At 33.2% G+C, this 20,022-nt stretch overlaps 1 protein-coding gene and 1 long non-coding RNA gene across 2 annotated transcripts in view; both read left to right on the top strand.

Moving 5' to 3' along the window:
• Window positions 1-10,089: 10,089 nt before the first annotated feature.
• LOC123664021 lies at window positions 10,090-12,254 on the top strand. The gene is made up of 3 exons (XR_006744740.1): window positions 10,090-10,121; window positions 11,363-11,519; window positions 12,016-12,254. It is a non-coding gene; the product is annotated as an uncharacterized LOC123664021 (long non-coding RNA).
• A 1,776-nt stretch (window positions 12,255-14,030) lies between these two features.
• LOC123663865 (adenosine 3'-phospho 5'-phosphosulfate transporter 1) overlaps window positions 14,031-20,022 on the top strand; it is a 12,118-nt gene continuing 6,126 nt past the window's right edge. The window contains exons 1-6 of the mRNA XM_045598510.1: window positions 14,031-14,053; window positions 14,332-14,442; window positions 14,948-15,051; window positions 15,914-16,104; window positions 16,636-16,860; window positions 18,691-18,841. Of these exons, the coding sequence (XP_045454466.1) occupies window positions 14,031-14,053; window positions 14,332-14,442; window positions 14,948-15,051; window positions 15,914-16,104; window positions 16,636-16,860; window positions 18,691-18,841 (805 nt within the window). The remainder of the gene's footprint in view (window positions 14,054-14,331; window positions 14,443-14,947; window positions 15,052-15,913; window positions 16,105-16,635; window positions 16,861-18,690; window positions 18,842-20,022) is intronic.

The following is a 20,022-nucleotide window of genomic DNA, read 5'->3' as shown; positions in this document are numbered from 1 at the left end:
ACAAACATTATTCCTTAAAATGTCTAATGTAGTGATAGTGGTCTCAGTTGAGGGTTATGAACAGTTTCAAATTGCCTGCAATATCAGAGGAACAATTAATTTTTGTTTGTATATAACAAAACCTATTTTAATTTATACTTAAAATGTAATAATGAAACTAATATTTATGTACAATAACTGTAGCTAATTGATTTTTATGTAAAGTAACAAATAATATCTAAAATGTAGGTTTTGAGTGAGTTGTAAATAAAAAGTATTAATGACTGAAAAATCCTTTCTTTCCAACTGTGCATGCCACGAATATCATCTGTATTTTAATAAAACTATTGTTTTAAACTTATTTGTAATAATAATGATGGTTTATTATTTTATATTTACGTAGGTACATTACATTGAACATAAAATTAACTGGACATTTACAAAATATCAATAACTTATTAATCATATGTAGGTAAATGATAAATTAAATATGAAGGACCTACATAAAAGTTACGTACGACGTACGAAGTTAAGTACGACGCGTTAGCGCAACGGTAAATGCACTGGCAGTTGCACTAGCGGTCGCGGGTTCGATTCCCGCTTACGATAGACATTTATATCGATCATATAAATGTTAGTCGTGGTCTGGGTGATTGTGTTTGAGTATTGTATGTGTTTCCGGCATTTCGCGTATTGTCTCCATGCACTGACGATTTTAGACTATTTTTTGCTGCCTAAGCCACCCACTTCTTCATTATGAGTGCACCATAACATATTTTAAGTATGCATTTTAAATGCTAAATGCTGAATATAGTTCAAAATTATCTTAAATAAACAATTCTTGGTCCTAACACAACTCTTTCATATTATCATAATAGACGCCATTTTTAACGTTTACTACTGGGTCTCGGCAATCTTTTAGCTATCGTTCAAAAATTTCGACATCGTTTCGCTGACGCTTGTCAAAACTGTAACGTGGCTCCCATTTGTATGGGATGTAGTGATCGTCTTTGTAGAAACGATTACATTTCGTTATAACATTGCGAACGAGTAAACTTGTCTACGAATTTTCTATTCGGTTGTTGTGATCACGTGACTTAACGTTGAGATAATGTCATTCCTATACATTTGGTTAGTTTTCTAATAGCGTTATCGATTGTAGATTGTCAACTTGGCTAAGCCTGCTGATTGTTTGTTCAGTAAAATGTTATTTACTTATCATTTCAGTTCATCGAAAGTTTTCCTCGATGTTGATTATTTGTTTGGGACGACATCATATTTGAAATATATTAAAATCTCGATTGTGACGAGTTTAGTATACGAGCCTATATTTACATAGTAATGTTTTTGTTAAAAATATCAATAAATAAATCTAAGATTTCAATTGTCTTCGTTTTAATATCATTTTAGTTAAGGAAATAAAATCGATTGTTATAAATTTAGTGATCTAACACTTTACGTAATGTCTTATGCTTTATTACTTTTTAAGATTGTATCTGTTGTAAATATGTCTACCCCTTCTTAAAGAACTTGTGCCAAAATTATATTGTAGCATAGGGGAGGTTGGCTGATCATCCTTAACACAGATTATATCTATAATCCATATAGGATGATCAGTTTGAACTCAAAATTTTTGTGTATTTAACCTTATGGATAAGTGAACTTTTGTAATTGTTACCATTTGTTTAAAATGTTTATTTTTAAATAAAGCTATTATATTATTATTATTATTATTATATTATTATTATATTATAATGTTGGCATTCTATGCATTCATTCTAGCGTGACAGGCCCTGAAGGCTTGTTTTACTTCCTGCTGATGAAGCCTATCTGTAACTTATGTGTTACGTAAACGTTATTAGTAATCGGTTAAACAGGTCCGAAAAGGCTTGTCAGGATGCTAAATATACATTTTTAGCCAATCTGCAATTTCAAACTGAACCTTGGCGCGTTCTAATTTCTAAACATTATTATTTTTATACTTCTAATGAATTATGTGTATACTTCTCCATAAACAGTATTTAGTAAGGAAAAAAAACCGTCAGCGTCGGACCACGTCCTAGTTTTACTAGGCAGTCACAGGACTCTCGATGTGTAGTAATAAAAAAAATCGCCTGTAGTACTATTATAATGCATGAATGATTAACAAAAGGCACGGGCATTTTGAGCCCGTGGATCAAAATTTAAAAAAAAAAACAACCTTGGTGCGTTCTTTACAGCAAGTACTTAAGACTGTTTACAAGCAGTGTGCTGTGTGGCTACGGCACTAAAGAATTTAGCCACCCCCTCTCTTCCCGTGGATGTCGTAAGAGGCGACTAAGGGATAACAAGGTTCCACAACCACCTTGGAACTTAAGAAGCCGACCGATGGCGGGATAACCATCCAACTGCTGGCTTTGAAATACACAGGCCGAAGACGGGCAGCAGCGTCTTCGGTGCGACAAAGCCAATACTGCGGTCACCAACCCGCCTGCCCAGCGTGGTGACTATGGGCAAAACACATGAGTTCACGTTATTTTTGGCGTAAACTTGTGGAGGCCTATGTCCAGCAGTGGACTGTATAGGCTGTAATGATGATGATGATGACAAGCAGTGTTATGTTAAGGTGGCCTGGGGAGGATTGGAGGTAGGGTCGGCAACGCGCTTGCGATGCTTTTTGTGTTACAGGCGTCTATAAGCTATGGTAATCGCTTGCCATTAGGTGAGCTGCAAGCTTGTTTGCCGACCTAGTTGTATAAAATTTGTTTTTTTTTTAATTTTTTTATCGTAAACGAAAAAAAAGTAGTCAATCGATGTACAATAGCCAAGTAAATACTTATTCTCAATTAAACTAAATTTAAATGGGAGCACATAACACGCACCACATTTCAAAGCAAAGAATAATGGATATTGGTACACCCTGTAAAAAGTTCTGAGGTGACATACATAAAAAATACAGCCGAATTGAGAACATCTTTTTTTTTGAAGCTGGTTAAAAAGCAGTTCAAGGGTTACATAACAGAATAGAATTATAAAAGCAAATGTAATAAGAATGTGTTTTCATTCATTACCATTGTTTATGTATAAATGATATGATATGTGGTTTAGCATGCGTTTGTGGGTTAAGCCAGTGTGCATCGTCATGTGGACGTTATATCCTCATTAATCACACTTACCGTTGTCATTTATTGACGCATGCCATTCAGTGATTTAAAATAGGAAAAAAATAATTAATATTTTGATGAAGTACTTACATAATAATACTTTATTGCATACAAAATATTAAATAATAAACAATATAACACATAACGTAAAATACATTAAAATATAGGTATCAACATTAGTAGATTTATTAGTACCTATATGAGTAATATTCTTTGTTTCTTTTTTTTATACATAATTTCATCTACTATTCGTTATGTTTTTACTAGAGAATCTTGTCATCTCCATACGAATTATACCAAAAAATTATTGCTGGTAAGCGAAATCAGACATCACTAAAAGAAGAGCATATTCCTATTTGAAAGGCTGGCAACACGCCTGCAAATCTTCTAATGTAGTGGATGTCTGTGGTTGTTGTTTTCACTTACCACCAGGTGAGCCAAATGTCCGTTTGCCCCCTCTTCTATAAAATAAAAAAAAGAACTAAAATCGGCCGCAAATACAATAATATCGCGTGATGGAAAATGCAATCAAGTTGAAAGTATACCTAGTAAAAAAATTAACTATTATCGTCGTCACACTAGTTTTGAATTACGTACATTTTTTTTCTTCTAATTAAATTAAACATCTAAAAAAACATAATTTATTTAGAAAAACGTTTACATGATACCGTTGTTGGGACATCGTTTTAAGTAAGTGTTTCTCATTACATCTGGTTTTAGATCATTAGTTTATTTTTTAAGTACATAATTTAAACCTCCAGATTTTATTATTACATGTAGATACGCGATCTTGATTGCTTTTATATGTACCTACGCGAAAATTCAATCTAATTGGCTTAATGCTAAATGAATCGCGGTAATTGTACGCGGATAGCTTCCAAACTGCCGACATTGAATAATTATTTCTTTTTTGTGTTCATCATTAGTAGAACAAAGTTTGAAAAACGGAAAAAAAAACGATATAATCAAGAGATAAAAGTTAGCCGGGTCAGCCAGCTCTACCTACACGACGTATAAAATTAATTTCTGATGTTAATTAATCATAAATAATATTTATTTACGTTTTACTTTGCTTAAATTCCAGAGGTTTCCACAGTTTAACTGAGGTAGGGCACAGCATCTAGTACTCAATATAACTGCTTCGATTTCGAAAATTTATTTTTATTTATTAGTTATTAAGTATTATTTATTTTCTATATCTGTAACATTTAATATATGCCATGTTATATTGAACAGAAAGAGCCTGACGCGCCCAGCTCAATGCCGAGCGTATTGTCTAAGTACGTTACTTCTTATTCTCTTGTAATTGTACTAATATTGGTCTTCCGCCATATTAGTAGCTGTGACACGATTGGCACAACATTTCAGCTCGCTTTGGCGCCATTTCAGCGACAACGAACAATAGTGTAGCTCCTTTTTAGTTCCCTTCCTTTACGATAATGTCGTTACCCTACATGGGGAGTTATAGTGTCAGTACACTCTGTATTGCGTTTTGTTCCGATGCGAATTGTCAAACAAAGGTGTAGTTGTTGGAAAATGACTGCCTATTGTAATTTTATTTGAATCGTTGTTACTAACGATATAAACATTAAGACATGTATGGTTTGAAATATTAAAAAAATTATAAATGTAATTAAAAATTATTGCTAATTATGATTGTTGCCTCTCTCATTTGTATAAACAATTGATTATACGATCAGTGAGTATTTATTTAATTATTTAAGGAAAACTAGTTCACGCACGCTTGACTTGGGGAGGGAGCTGGTGAATGCATGAGAAGAGCGTTACGAAAAGTGTGATCGGGCGAAGCGAATGAAAGTTGAGCGGGAGATATAAGTTAGTGAAGATAGATAGTTACGTTTCGTAAGTTTTACTTCAGTCGTGTGGTAAAATATTTTACGATAACGACCAGTGTCGTTAGAACTAAAGACTGGAGTGTTTTCTACTCAGATAACTTTTAATACGATCGGTTAGTCGACCACAGTAAGTCAGTTCGTTACACTCTGTTAAGAGGTAAGAAACTCCAAAAATATCTGCTATTTATATACTTTAAAATATTGTTGTGAAGTGATAAAAATCTTGTCGAGTAAAATCTTGTTGAAAGAAACGAGTGCCCTCTATCAACAAGTAGAAATAACAAATTTGTTTCTTCCATGTTCTTGCTTAATCTGAATAGTATAATTCAATGTAATAATAGTAATATTTATTTATTTATTTACTCTTTATTGTACACCACAATATGCAAATACAAAATAATAATACAGACAACTTAAGAATGTTTAGTGCAAGAGGCGGTCTTATGGCTAGTTAGCCATTTCTTCCAGACAACCCGTAGATAATATTATTTTATTAAAACATTAGTTTTGTTTAGTTGCTTCCAAAAGTGGAAAAATTGAACGGATTTCAACAATGTCACATAGAATGGAGAACTTTATTTAATATAATGTTTAAAAAAAGGCAAATAAAAAAAACGAAATGAAATAAATACATTACAGTAATATTTTATAAAAAAATACCATAACCTATATAATTAGCTCCACTACCCTATATATAAAATTATATTTTGTTTCACAAAACTCTTTACAAACTGATAGGTCAAAACTATTCATTTAGATTTATAATATAAAATATTGAATAAAATTTAAAAGATTTCAAATATTTCATCATTTAAAATTTTCATATTTTTAATTATTTAAAAATTTTCTGTACATTTTTTTAGTTCAATAAAGTATAGGTTTAAATAAAGATTAAGAATTGGCTAAAACTATCGTTAAAGAAGGTCCTAAGTTGGTTAACGCCGTATGAACACCATTAAGTTTAGCTGCTAGCATGTTAAAAGAAACTTTAGATAAAAAAAAATACACTGAATTCAAATTTATCAACATACTACATATTTTAGCACTTGAAGCAAAAAATCTGTACCCCTTTTTACTATAATTGCGCGGACGGAGGAGTATAAAATTTCGTACACTTAGTTTATATAGAGCAGGAGAACAGAATGCTAATATTTTTTATTTATTTATGCATAAAAACATATTAAATCAATAAAAAAAAAACATCACACACACTACCATGTATTTGACACACACGCATATTATTCTCTTGTTGATTGTCAAAGTCTGTAGTCAAATTAGTGAAAAATTAAAAAAACCTATCCGCTACCCGCGCCATCGAGTCCAAGGACTCGCTTCGCCACGCCTCATCGACCTGCACCACCAAGTAAGTTCCAAAACCTTTCCTCAGTCCATCATACAGTCCACCTTACCTTTCTTACCTACCCATTCCGCCCATCGTTCGATGTGACGGGCCTCAGCCCTCACAGATTCTTTATTTTCATTATTATTTTTTTACATAAATTTTTAATTATGGTCAAATTTCGACCTCTGGGTGACCACTAATGCAAATAAATGCTTCAGCAATCAGGTGAGAACCCGGATTTGTCATTATGTAATTGTTGATATTGACAAATCATTACTAACCGACTTCGGAGGAGGTTCTCCATTCGATTGTATTAATTTTTAACTCAGGACTTTTGACTGGGTGGATCGATTTTGATGATTTTTATTTTAATCGAAAGCTGATGTTTATCATGTGGTCACATTTAAATTTCATCGAGATCTGATTACCAATTTTTGAGCAAACTTTGATAAGGCATATTTACTTGATTTTTTTTTTACTTGTACGTTGTATTACTTGTCGATTTAATTGAAGCCGGTTTTTTTCGTTTTTGAGAGAACACTATCATTCCTCCGGTCAACCTCCGGCGTCATTTTAAATACATCTACTACTGCGACGACTCGTTTGTTTTAGTTTGAAGAGCGTCTGAGAGCATTCATGGAGAGTAGAATTTTGGAAACAGTGACTCAGACGTGGGTTCTTTTGTCCTGTTGTAAGATTTTTTTTGCTCGATTATGATATTTCCGGTTTGGGTATCTGTTCTTATGGGTCTTCCCATCGTGTCTCGGAGAGCACGCTAAGCCGTCAGTCCTACACACTTCAGCCTAATACAGTCCTCTGCTGGACATAGGCCTCCATAAGCTCGCGCCGAAAGTGACGTGAACTCATGTGTTTTACCCCATGGTTTTACCCATAGTCACCACGCTGGGCAGGCGGGGTGGTGACCGCAGGGCTGGATTTGTCGCAACGAAGACGCTGCTGCCCGTCTTCGGCCTGTGTATTTCAAAGCCTACAGTTAGATGGTTATCTCGTAGCGATCGTTACTCATAGTATGGAACATATCTGCCAACCCGCAATGGAGCAACGTGGTGGATTAAGCTCCAATCCTCCTGCTAAATGGAGAAAGAGACTTATGCCCAGCGTGATTGTGCCCATGTGGGATTGTACAGGCTGAACCGATCGATTACAAAATATAAAACTAATTTTTGTACTTATCTTGAATCTATATCAATTTTTAAGAGACAATCGTAATTACTTTTATTTATGATTGATAGTTCATTAATTACATTTATTTATAGATAAACAATAGCTGTCCGTGTTTATATGATTGAGATATGTCAATGAAAAACCACAAAATTGTTTTATATTCAACTGTCAGGAACCTGTGATGCACTGCTTGAATACAATATGAGACTATTAGGATTCAAGGCATGTCGCATGCTTGGATACGGCTTATTATCTATCATCTATACTTATATATAAAATCACTGAGTTATTGACTCATGGCGAAATCTCAAAAATCGCTGATCTGAATTTGGCAGGGAAGTAGTTCATAGTTAACACACGTCCGCTAAGAACGGATTTTTTGATAGGGTCTGATTAAAGGGGTCTAAGGGCTAGCACAAGTTTGTAAGACAATCCTTCATTTCTTGTTTTGTTTGTGATATGAATAGCTATTGTTACAAATAAAAGCCTTACAAGATACTTGTTTCGTAATATAAGAATTTATGATCATTTTCTCATTTTTAAAATATTTTTTTTTTATAACTAGGTCGACAAAAAACCGTACGGCTCACGTGATGGTAAGCGATTACGGTAGCAGACATCTACAACACCATAAAAATGAAAAAATGAAAAAAAAAATATTTATTTCAGTACCATCGAGTTATTTTACACATTGTGATTGACTCCCTCAATTAGGTGCAGAAAGCACCTGAGCCAGATGGAGTCGCTCTTCCATTATAAACTAAATACAAGGAAAAACAGTACTTAGCGCTAATTCATACAATACATATATATACAATAAAGAAATAAAGAAGTAGTTAAATATTCATACATAAATATACACGTGTGTGTGTGTACGCGTGTGTGTGCGTGTGCGTGTGTGTGTGTTTGTGTATGGGTGTTTGTGTGCGTGTGCGCGTGCGTGCGCGCTTGTATGTGCGTAATTGAACGTATGCGTGTGCGTGTACATGGTTCAGCCTGATTTTATTTTATTCAGAAGATTTTCTGTCTGGTCGTAATCTAAGGTTTTAAGCCAACTCGATAACTTATTTCTACATTTACGAAGTGTCAACGGATGAATATTTAGGAATTTATTGATAGTATTATATAAAAACGATGACATATATCCGAACTGACACTGAGCGAATTGTGAGTGAGTACGTTTAGTGGCAAAAACATTATCCTTTCTTCTCTTCTTAAAATTTACTATATTGTAATTTGAGGAGGTATGCTTCCTTAAAACTGTATGCTGAATGTAAAGTTTTCTGACTGATAATACCTCCGATGTTGTGTAAAGGCTAGTGGTCGAATATTGGCGTTTTTTAAAATAAATAACCTTCAAAAGTGCTCGCTGTGCTCTCTCCAACACAATTAAATGAGTTTTCGAGGCAGCACCCCATACTGTATAATACAATATGTAATGACTGTCTGTGCTAAGGCGTAGTAGATCTGCTTCAACAGCCTTTGGCAAGCCACATGCCTGAGAGTTTTAAAAATCCACATAAGCTTTCTAAGTCTACCAGACACTAATTCTACATGTGGTAGCCAGGACAATCTATGATCGACCATAATACCCAGGTATTTAGTAACAAACACTCTTTTGATTGAGGGGCAAGTGCACAAAGTATTTTCAGGATGATGGTTTTTGTGTATTTTGATATCGAAATTGCAATCCGGTTGGGTTCTGTTAGTTACTGTAAGGCACATGTAATTAGTTTTGGAGGTATTCAAGGTTAGCAAATTACATCTGAGCCAATCTGCGACCCATAAAGCCATAAGCCATTTTCAGTCACAGCCTTAACCTTATCCCATGACTCCCCGGTGAAAACCAGTGCTGTATCGTCTGCATAAGAAAAGATCCTAGTATTCTCCAAGTCCAGATTGCAAAGGTCATTAATATAAATGAGGAACAGTGTTGGACCCAGAACACTTCCCTGTGGTATACCATAAGAAGTGTAGGTTTTCTCGCTTATGATACCATCTATTTTTACTCGCTGAGTTCTATTATTTAGGTAATCTACAAACAGATTCCAAGCAGCACCTCTAATACCAATCTTATCCTCCATAAGTATCACAAGCGCGTTGCCGACCCTATCCTCAATTACACCCAGCACCTTACTCAACACACAACTGAACACAACACTGCTTGAAAGTAGTATTATTTAGCTTTGGTCTTCTGTAAGGTCGAGGTACTACCCCAGTCGGGCTGCTCCATATTTTGAGCAGGATATCTCCTTCTGTGCCCTACCTCTGTTATTGATTTAACATAACGAAATATACAATAAATATTTTAAGTTTCCGTGATTTCGTTGATATAATTCTGTTTCAAATCGTAAATTTTTTTTATTTCGTGCTTCTTATTACTTGTATAATAAGGCCTCAAAGGCAATGAATGACTGTGTTCTAGGAAACAGCTAGCTGATAAATATACATTTTTTTTCTTTTAAACAAGTACATATAAATATCACATGTGTAAATATGTATATATTACACTCAGACTTTGGACAGGATCGACCGAATAACCCTAGAACATTAAGAAGTGTCGCTGCCAACAATGCCCAGAGCTAGTCAAGGCAAGTCAGTTTTTAAATAATAGCAGTAGGCGCCTGATATTTTTATACAGCAAATATAACCAAGAAGTGTTAAAAAGTGTTTGAAGCCACACGATTGAAGTAAAACTTATGAAACGTAACCCTCTCTGTTTATATCTTCACTAACTTTTATCTCCCTCTCAACTTCCGTTCGCCTCACCCAATCACACTATTCGTAACGCTCTCGTCACGCATTCACCAGCTTACTCCCCAAGCCAAGCATGCGTAAAGAAGTTTTACTTCAGTTGTGTTGTCTAAAGCACACTAATTTTTTTTTAAATAAAGTAGGTAGGTATGTGTTTAGCTCGACTGTTCTGGTACTTGTAACTCCATCTGCTTACTTCTACTCCTTGTGATTGCTTTGGTAATTCTTATCTTATATTAATATCTTTTATACCCATAGATCCTTCCAATTTCTTTCTGTCCCTTTTGGTTAATAAAGAATTCGTTACTTCTGTGATTTTACAAATACTTATAAGCGGTATGTCGATTGTATTCTCAGTTGAATGTTCGATTTTAATCCGCACATGGAATGCTGATTGGCGATCAATATTAGCGATGACAGGTTAACAATAGCGGCGAGTCACCGGCGCCTGGGCACGCTGCGCATGCGGCATGCACATTACACTATCATGAGCATATACCTATTGTATGGGTAAAATAAAATAATGTTATCTGCATAATAACATAATGTGCTGCGCATCATTCCAAGCCGGGCTAGACTTGATACTTTCAAAGGGGCATGTGTTTGTTTCAGAAATGACGGATATCAAAATCAAAAATAACTTTATTCAAATAGGCTCAAGAGCACTTTCGAATTGTCATTTTACAAATTAAAATTTTAAGGTGTTTATTATTTTTGTAAAAGTTAAGCTACCACCGCCACCGATTCGGAATGTACCTAGATTCGACAAAAAAGAATCGGCAAGTAACTCTGCAGTTACTCTTTTGAAAATAATATATAAACTGTGCTTTAGTATAATATTAGTAACATACATATTGCATGAAATACAGCGTCACTAAGTCCACACATTTTTATCAAAGTAATCGAAGTGTTCGTTTTGTAGTATTAGATTCAAATATTAAATAGGTTTTCATAAGAAAATAGATGTCAATAAATTTAAAAAAAAAGTTGACATCTGATGTCATGCGTAATAAATCCCTCGTTTAAAACAGGACTTCCCACATTGTTAACATATATATTTGTATACACAAAATGACCCTTATATAACGCATAATTCTAAACAGCACCTGCCCTGTGTTGAATACTATCCATCACTTCTATTAAGCCGCGACAACACAAGGTAGAATCGCCATGAAGTCGCTCCTACACGCTGTTGCTGTTATTCTGACAGTCTTGCTCTTTCTTATGAAGCCTCCTTGCGGTCTAGCTGCTGTGTGTTATGTAAGCATTTTTCATGTACCTATTGATCATTTACTTCGATGATTTTCTTTTGGTTATTACTTTGAATAAGAAATTAACGTACTCGTGTGTCGATTTGATATTTTAAATAATTTACGATAAAACGATGAATCTTGATAGAAGATACTATTTACAGAAGTACAACGTAACTTAATTAAGAAAAAATGTAGCATTATATTGCATAATAATAATCTCAGCATTTGACTAAGGCGTCAAATTTCAAACCTACTTTTTGTGTTGTTTATTTGATGAACTCACTTTTAGCATTAAAACAATTCTTAAGTTGTCGATACTAACAATATTGAGTTTATTTACTTTTATGTTTCTCCACCAAGATTTAAAGTGTTTTTCTTCTTTTTATGTAAAGTCAGAGCAAAGTGAACAATAACATCTTAAAATAAAATTAACCGACAATGCCATCTAAGGTAGTTTGAGTTCAAATTGTAATTTTAAAGCTTACAATTATGTGTATTTGTAGAAAAGAATAAATCCGGGGTTGAAATACTATCCAGGAAATATAGCAAAAGAAGCTCCACACCCTATGGACGATGTTTGCACTGCTAAAGTCTATAACGTGCCTCCCAAGTACAAGAGGGATCCGGAAATCGACGTCGACAACGAGCAAATAGGGCACCAGCCACTAGTTTAGTTTTTAATTTAATATCACGTTGTGTTTGAATGAAATGAAAATATGTTGAATTGAATAAAAATAGTAAAATATTATGCCGTTTACGTATCTAAAATAAATACATCACTTCATATCATTATCATCACTTCAGCCTATTGCAGTCCACAGCTGGACATAGGCCTCCACAAGTTCGAGCCGAAAATGGCGTGAACTTGTGTATGTTGCCCATAGTCACCATGCTGGGTAAGTCGCACCAAAGACGCTGCTGCCCGGCTTCGACCTTTGCATTTCAAAGCTAGCAGTTGGATGGTTATCCTGCCGTCGATCGGCTTTATAAGTTCCAAAGTGGTAGTGGAACCGTGTTATCCCTTAGTTGCCTCTTACGACACCCACGAGAAGAGAGGTGGTGGTTATATTCTTTAATGGTGTATTTTTTTTAGCTGGCTCTGTAGCCACACAGCTAAAAAAAATACATCTTGGATAATTAATAAAATTTACTACATTCGATTTCTAGGATGTATTCGTTTCTACTTATTAGAGCACCAATCTATTCAGTATTAAAACATCGATGATATTATTCTTATAGACAACACAATACATTACTACACTAAAAAATTAATTACATAACAAAAGTGTGTTTGTCATCTCCGACACGTGACTGGAATTGACTTCTTAAGATCTATTCGTATCTGTACAGTAAATACTGGTATACTATTGTGCCACTCTTTGTTACTCTCAGAGTTACTGCTGTTTCATAGTTTCACTCAATTTCAATCACATATTTTTTCATCCCTGTGGAAAGACACCGATATAAAATGTTAAGTTTCATTGGGGGTCGTGATATATCTATCTGGAAAAATGCCCAGATAAAAATGTATTTAAACGTATCAAATTTGAATGAAGTATTTGAAATCCCTATTTCAAACACATAATAGTTCATATATACCACGCGCCTTATTCTTTTCGTAAAGAGTAAATTCGTAAGGTGTTAATAATGACAACATTTAATATAATATTAGTTTTATTAAAAGTAACACCTTTAAATAAAACGTACTAAACAAAAAACAAACTTTACAAATTAAAAAATAAGTTACTGTCGAACAGGTGAATTAAACTGTCGTCGCCTTGTCACTGGCATCACAAGGTATTTGACGTTTTTCTTGTAATATGGACAATTTGGTTCGTCGCAGCCCATAACTTCCGCTTCAATTACTCCATGCCGACTTTTATGTAGCAATTCATCTCCTAAAATAAGTCTGCGTGCGCAAGCCAGCAAGGTAGGGCCACATACAGCTACAGCACAAAGCGCTGCAAGAAATTCTAGCAACATAATCACCGTATCATTCCACATTATTCTTTACGAACTTCTTTAAATCCATGTATATTGTTTACTGCAAAATAAAAACAATATTAAATGTATTTTTTTATATTTGTAATTTTATATATTACAAATTAGGTACTTATACACGAAGTAAAATCAAAGTATCAAACTCAATTTGACATATCAAAATATCAAGCAAAGTGAATTACATTTCCAAATGGCTTGTTTTATTAGTTATATATAGAAACTTTTAGTTAGAGGCATTGTTTACCTTAGTGGAACGGTAATTTAAGCGGTCGTGATCGATGGCGATGTGAGCCTTAGGTGGAACGCGCCCAGTATTAAGTTGTCCTTGTCAATGTCATACTGACCGTAGTTGTCAACTTGTCAGTTGACATTAAAACATGTGATGCTGTACTAAACGGACTTCGGCAACAAACATGATTTTTTTTAATATAATTTAGGATATTTGTGCATTTTTAAAACATATCAATCAGTATTATTATCCAGATATATAATTTAGTCAAACCTATAGACTGCAATGATGCGATCGAAGATAATAATTGGGTAAGTTTCATTTAGTGAATAATTGCAAATATCTTTCACATTAATTGCAAACACAGCAGTTATTTATTTGCATGTAACACTTTCAATAATACTATGTATGTATATATCTCAAAAATTACAAATATAAATAAGATATAGGATCTTATTTATATTTCTAATTTTTGATGATTATTTTTGATAAGCTGTTTGTGTTATTAATTCATAAATATTCACTCAATATACCGCTATTCGAACTGAATGTGTTTGTTAAATATGATTTCACGTCCTTACTTTTCTAGGATAGTTTTAGCATTGTGTGTGTTAGCGACATGGCTTTTTGGCCATCTCTACCAAGAGCTGCTGTTTATATATGAACAAACGGGCACTCTAACAGACTCGGAATATTCATGGTAAGCAACTATTTTTTAATATGTTATAGGTTACCATAGTAGACTTAAATGGTATGCCTTTTTTCATTGGCTTCTATTTAAAATACATGCGGTAAGGCTGCATCATTTATTGGAGTAGCCCACCAACCAATGGATTTGACACTCCATACAACTGCTACTGCGCTGACAGCATGTAGATGAAATTAAAACAAAAAATGTATAGGTTGTATTACTACAAATGTTATCAGTAGCACATAGGAGCAAATATTCTAATTAGTTAAATTATATATATACAGAAAAAAAAAAATGTTTTTGGGTTAAATATCAATCTTATCAGAATTGGTTTGAACGTTTTTATTGTTAATCTCAATTGAAAGTGATTTCCTGTCTAAATTTTCTATTTGAAACCGGCTTGTGTTATGTTCTATAAGTAAAATATAATAACTTTTTTTTAAATGTACTCAAATCGGCTCAAGAGTGAACATACAGACTTTGTTTTTAAGATATATAATACCTTATATTTCAGGGTTTTCAGATTATTATTAAATTTAGTGGGATACTCGACAGTGCTCTTGCCATGCTATGTCTTGTACAAGTATCTTGAAAAGTCGAATTACTTTGATAAAATTGGTAAGTATACTTAGCAAGTCGAATTACTTTGATAAAATTGGTAAGTATAACTTAACTTTTTAATTAGCGGGCCTGACAGACTGTCCTGTCTCTTGAACTATTAAACAAAATGTAAATAATCTTTACATTTTCTGATTTGGAGTTATTCAAGCATTACGTAAACACCGAAGGGGGTAGGGGGGTCTATGTTTTGCTTATTTTTGGTTATGTCACCAATATTTATTTTTTTATTTCTAAATAGATTAAAAATATATGAACCAATGCTAACGTAAGCATAGGGGGCGGGTTTAAGGTTTTGCTAACTTTTGCAGACAAGGGGGAGGAGGGGGCTTAAAATTACTAAAATTCTGAACATAACATAAACATAATTGTGTTTGCTGGCAAACAAAAAAACCGACTTCAATTACATCGACAAGTAATACAACGTAGGTAGACGAAAAAATAGTTAAGTAATATAGGCATTATCAAAGATTACTCCAAAAGTTGTAATCAGATCTCGATGAAATTTAAATGTGACCACACTATAAACATTGGCTTTAATAAAAAATCATCAATATCGATACACCCAGTAAAAAGTTATGTGGATTTTCGAGGGTTTTTCCCTCGATTTCTCTGGGATCCCATCATCAGATCGTGGTTTCCTTATCATACATACATACGTATCACACATAGAATATCTCCTTTCCAACAAAAAAAGAATTATCAAAATCGGTTCATAAACGACGTTATCCCCGATCATACATTAAAAAATATATATCTACGGTCGAATTGAGTAAAACTGGGTAAATTATACTTCTAAAAAGTTACTGCTATATGTATATATTTTAAGGGAATTGTGTATAGAATTAAAATTTTCTTACAGCAAATAATTCATGGGTATCTCGGATGCTTTATGCCTGCTTCTCGGAACATGATCGAATTCCGGAGTCAACGAAGCCTGTGAAAGTTGAAGAGAATACTAAAAATGAAGGATTAGAATTGGCATTCTGCTTTACTGGACTTATGGGAGCTTACCTAGTATGGGGTCTATTGCAGGAGAAGATTATGACACAGGTTAGTATACAGATCTTTTATTTAAGAAAACATTAATCAAAACCAAAACAAAAAAAAATTGAAACACTAAGTATAACATTTTGCTTTTTTAATTATTACTAGCTGACCTGGCGAACTTTGTACCGCCTTCTTTATTTTTTTCTTAAATATAATAATTAATATATCAAAATAAAATATAGCCTATCTTTCAAGTTGGATCGAACTGCACATGGTGTGCGAATTTTATTATAATCGGTTAAGTGGTTTAGGAGTCCATTGAGGACAAACATTGTGACACGAGATTTATATATATTAAGATTTGTACATACAAAATCCTTCCAAAGAAGTTAATAATTTCATATTTAACTATATTAATGACACGTTAACTTTCTTGCCCTGGTAGATGCCGGTTCAATCACGGATCATTGTAAACATTTGTATAGATATACATGTTTGCCCTGATATAATTTATGACAGTTTCTGGACCGCCAATACAGGAGAAAATCATACTGAGGGCAATTTAATGTAACACGTTTAATTGCTTATTTACAGAATTACGTGATGCCAGATGGAACGCTACTAAGGTTCAACGACTCACAGTTCCTAGTATTTATAAACAGACTGCTAGGTTTCCTAATAGCTCTGACGAGGCTACTGAGCACAGGCCAGCAAATAATTGCCGCTCCGCTATACAAGTTCTCATACTGTTCGCTAACTAATATAATCAGTGCTTGGTGTCAGTATGAAGCACTCAAGTATGTCAGTTTTCCTACTCAGGTGAGTGTAAATGGATTATATTTTTCATTAAATAACATATTTTCAACAAAATGTATATTAGAAATAATTAAGGCCCTACTATAGGACCCTATGGGATCCCTCTCATTTATCAGAATTGTAAGAAATAATGTAGTAAAAAATTAATGGTCTTCACCTCTATGGCGATAATAATAACGTTAAACGAATTAAATATTTAAGATAAAATGTATAAAAGACCATTTACGAAATTAATTAATTTAAAAGAGACACATTTTTTCAATTTTGTAGCAAAATGCAAACCACTACTACCCAACCGTAGTAGTAACCGGCTAAACAAGCCTAGACCTCCTATTACTGTTAACTAAGCATTACTTTCGTTAATTTTTATTTTGCAATTGAGCAATGAAAATGTTTAAGAGCCATTTCACAATTTTACGCTCTGCAAGTTTAGGTAAATTTGGTCGCATCGCGTGAGTCGTACGAGCCGCGCGATCTTTGTGCTACGTATAGTGTGACAACCAAAAGACCATCGTGATCATTTTCTGATGTATAATAAAAATTATAACTATGGTATAAAATGTTTTTTACATAATTAATTTGTTAAAAATTTCAAGTATGTTATATAACAACAGTCAATAAATTTAAAATAAAATTAAAAAAATCAATTTTATGAAACAATTTTTTTAAATTGATTTAGTTTTTTCAGTTTACGAATGAATCTAATATTTACGATATGAATAAAAAAGCATTTAATGACATCGACACCGACAAACATATTAATTAACAAATAACAAGACAAACAGATTGAAATGCCTATTTGTATTGATAGTGTGAGAAAAGAAAATTAAATTATACATTTGTTTACAGAAATTATCATTATATTATTTTACAGTCATTTTCGTAATATGTTTATTTTATTTATATTTTATTATGAAAGTATCAAATGCGTTTTATCCGCTATAACAACAGGCGCTTGGCGCGTGTGAGCGAAAGAGACGGCTGCGCAGAATTTGGCGTGGACCTTACCTCTAAGAGCGCTAGCGCTCGACTGATTTACCGGGCTTGATGCGTGGCAATATATACTATCTTTTTATTATTTAATATAAAATGTATTAAAAATAATTACATCTTTTAATTATTTTTTTTGTATTCCTTAATGATGTAAGTTTACTTTGATGAAGATAGTTCGTTAAAATTTCTTAGTTTTCTAAGAGAAATATCGCTTTTAAAATTGTACTTATTTGGAAAATATTCGTAACTTTAATTTTTTTTATCGTTTAATAGAGATACAAATGGAATAAAAATCTATGATAGTGGACAACAAAATTATATTCCACATATTATGATATTTTTTTAAAATGGTTTCAACGTAGAGGTTATTATATATATATAATATATAATATATATTAAAAGTAGGACTTCAAAGTATACATTGCGACCGTTTACCCAGGGAGGAGGCTGATGAAAAGGTTAATAATTTTATACACATAATATAAATCAAAATTCTGATCTGACTATGGATTACAACAAAGGTTGCTCTATTATATTTCAAGAATATAAATTACATTATTGCATCCAACACTGAGATTAACGACGTCAAAATATTACAATTTCGCGGATTGTTACCGATTTTTGTGAAATGGCTCTTAAGCTTGAAATTTTAACTACTCATTTTTTTTTATATCGCAATTACATTACTATCTATGTTACATACAAATTAAACATAAACGAATGCTTAGAATAAAATGTTTCTTGTGAAGTTTACTATTAATGTATTGTTTCAGGTGCTTTCAAAATCTATAAATGCTAAGCTATGTTTAAAGAAATTCACTATTATTGTCTTTTTTTCAGGTGCTCTCAAAATCATGTAAAGTAATTCCAGTAATGTTGATGGGTAAACTGATCTCGAGGAACAAGTATGAGACCTACGAATATATTACCGCCTTGCTCATTTCTATTGGCATGGTTTTGTTCATGTTCGGCAGTCACGACGATGCGTCCAGTGAGTTTTATTTATTTATTTAAACACCCAGCACAATAACAATGTGGGCAAATGAGCGGACGAAGCCATTTGATGTTAAATGGCTACCGTCGTCTATCCACCCACAATAAGACAAGAGAGAGTCTACCGTCGTCCATCCACCTAAAATATAATAAGAGTTGCAGGTGCGTTGCCATTCCTTAGGGAAAAGATGTCTGTACACTCGTTTGAAAATCCTAAAATTATAGCCGCAGGGAAAAGCTCAGGAAGATGTCATTCCACAGTTTGCATGTTTTGCATACAGTTTGGCTTTTCCTCCAAGTGACCCCGGAATCGGACCTCATTCGTAATGTCTACCCCAATGATCCCAATATTTTTACTAATGTTTAAGAATGTGTTCAGAAAACTTGACGCTACAGTAAAGGGAGTCTTCTTAGTGGTAAACGCGCCAACTTGTAATTTTAACGCCCAATTTGGACGATAATTAAAATAAAATACATCTTTCTCATAATCCAGGGTACAGTAGAAAATATCTTGCTAAAAATTTGGAGCAGCCCAACTGGGGAAGTATCTCAGCCTTTTAGATTAAATATCATTTTATTTTAAATATTTTACTGTGGTTATCAAAAGTTCTCATTAAACATAAAATTTCAACTCAAAATCATAATGGTGACCACTATTACACTTACAGAGATAGTGTAGGTATTCACCGTCGAATTACAAAAAAAAAAACTAGCTAATCTGAATACTCTGAGAATTAAAAAAAAAGTTTTTAACTATTCTACTTGAGTTTAAAAATCTTTATTGTTATAAAGCATTTTATAATATTTAAATATTGGTACAATATCATTAATAAATATGTTAAAAATTACTGGTCCTAAATCAAATCCTTGTGGAACTCCTAAAAATTAGTAAAACTCTCTAAATCTTAACACGTTCACAACTGAATTCGATAAGTTCAAATCGTTAACATCATGATTTTTTTCTTTAATTTAAAATATTGGTACAATTGTTAATAATTAACTTACAATTGTTAATGATTAACTTTATTACTAAATAATGATTAACTTATTTACAATTGTTAATGATTAACTTTATCAAAAGCCTTAGAGAAATCTGTGTGTAAGGCAGAACAAATGTCTTGCCGAATCTTTGATACCGTTGTTCACCATGGTCCATTAGGGAATGTGGTTGTCCTATTC

This window comes from Melitaea cinxia, chromosome 21 (assembly GCF_905220565.1).
Source record: "Melitaea cinxia chromosome 21, ilMelCinx1.1, whole genome shotgun sequence".
In the NCBI taxonomy this organism is placed as follows: domain Eukaryota; kingdom Metazoa; phylum Arthropoda; class Insecta; order Lepidoptera; family Nymphalidae; genus Melitaea; species Melitaea cinxia.
The sequence above is the reverse complement of the archived record's forward strand: the minus strand, read 5'-3'. Positions and strand labels throughout refer to the sequence as shown.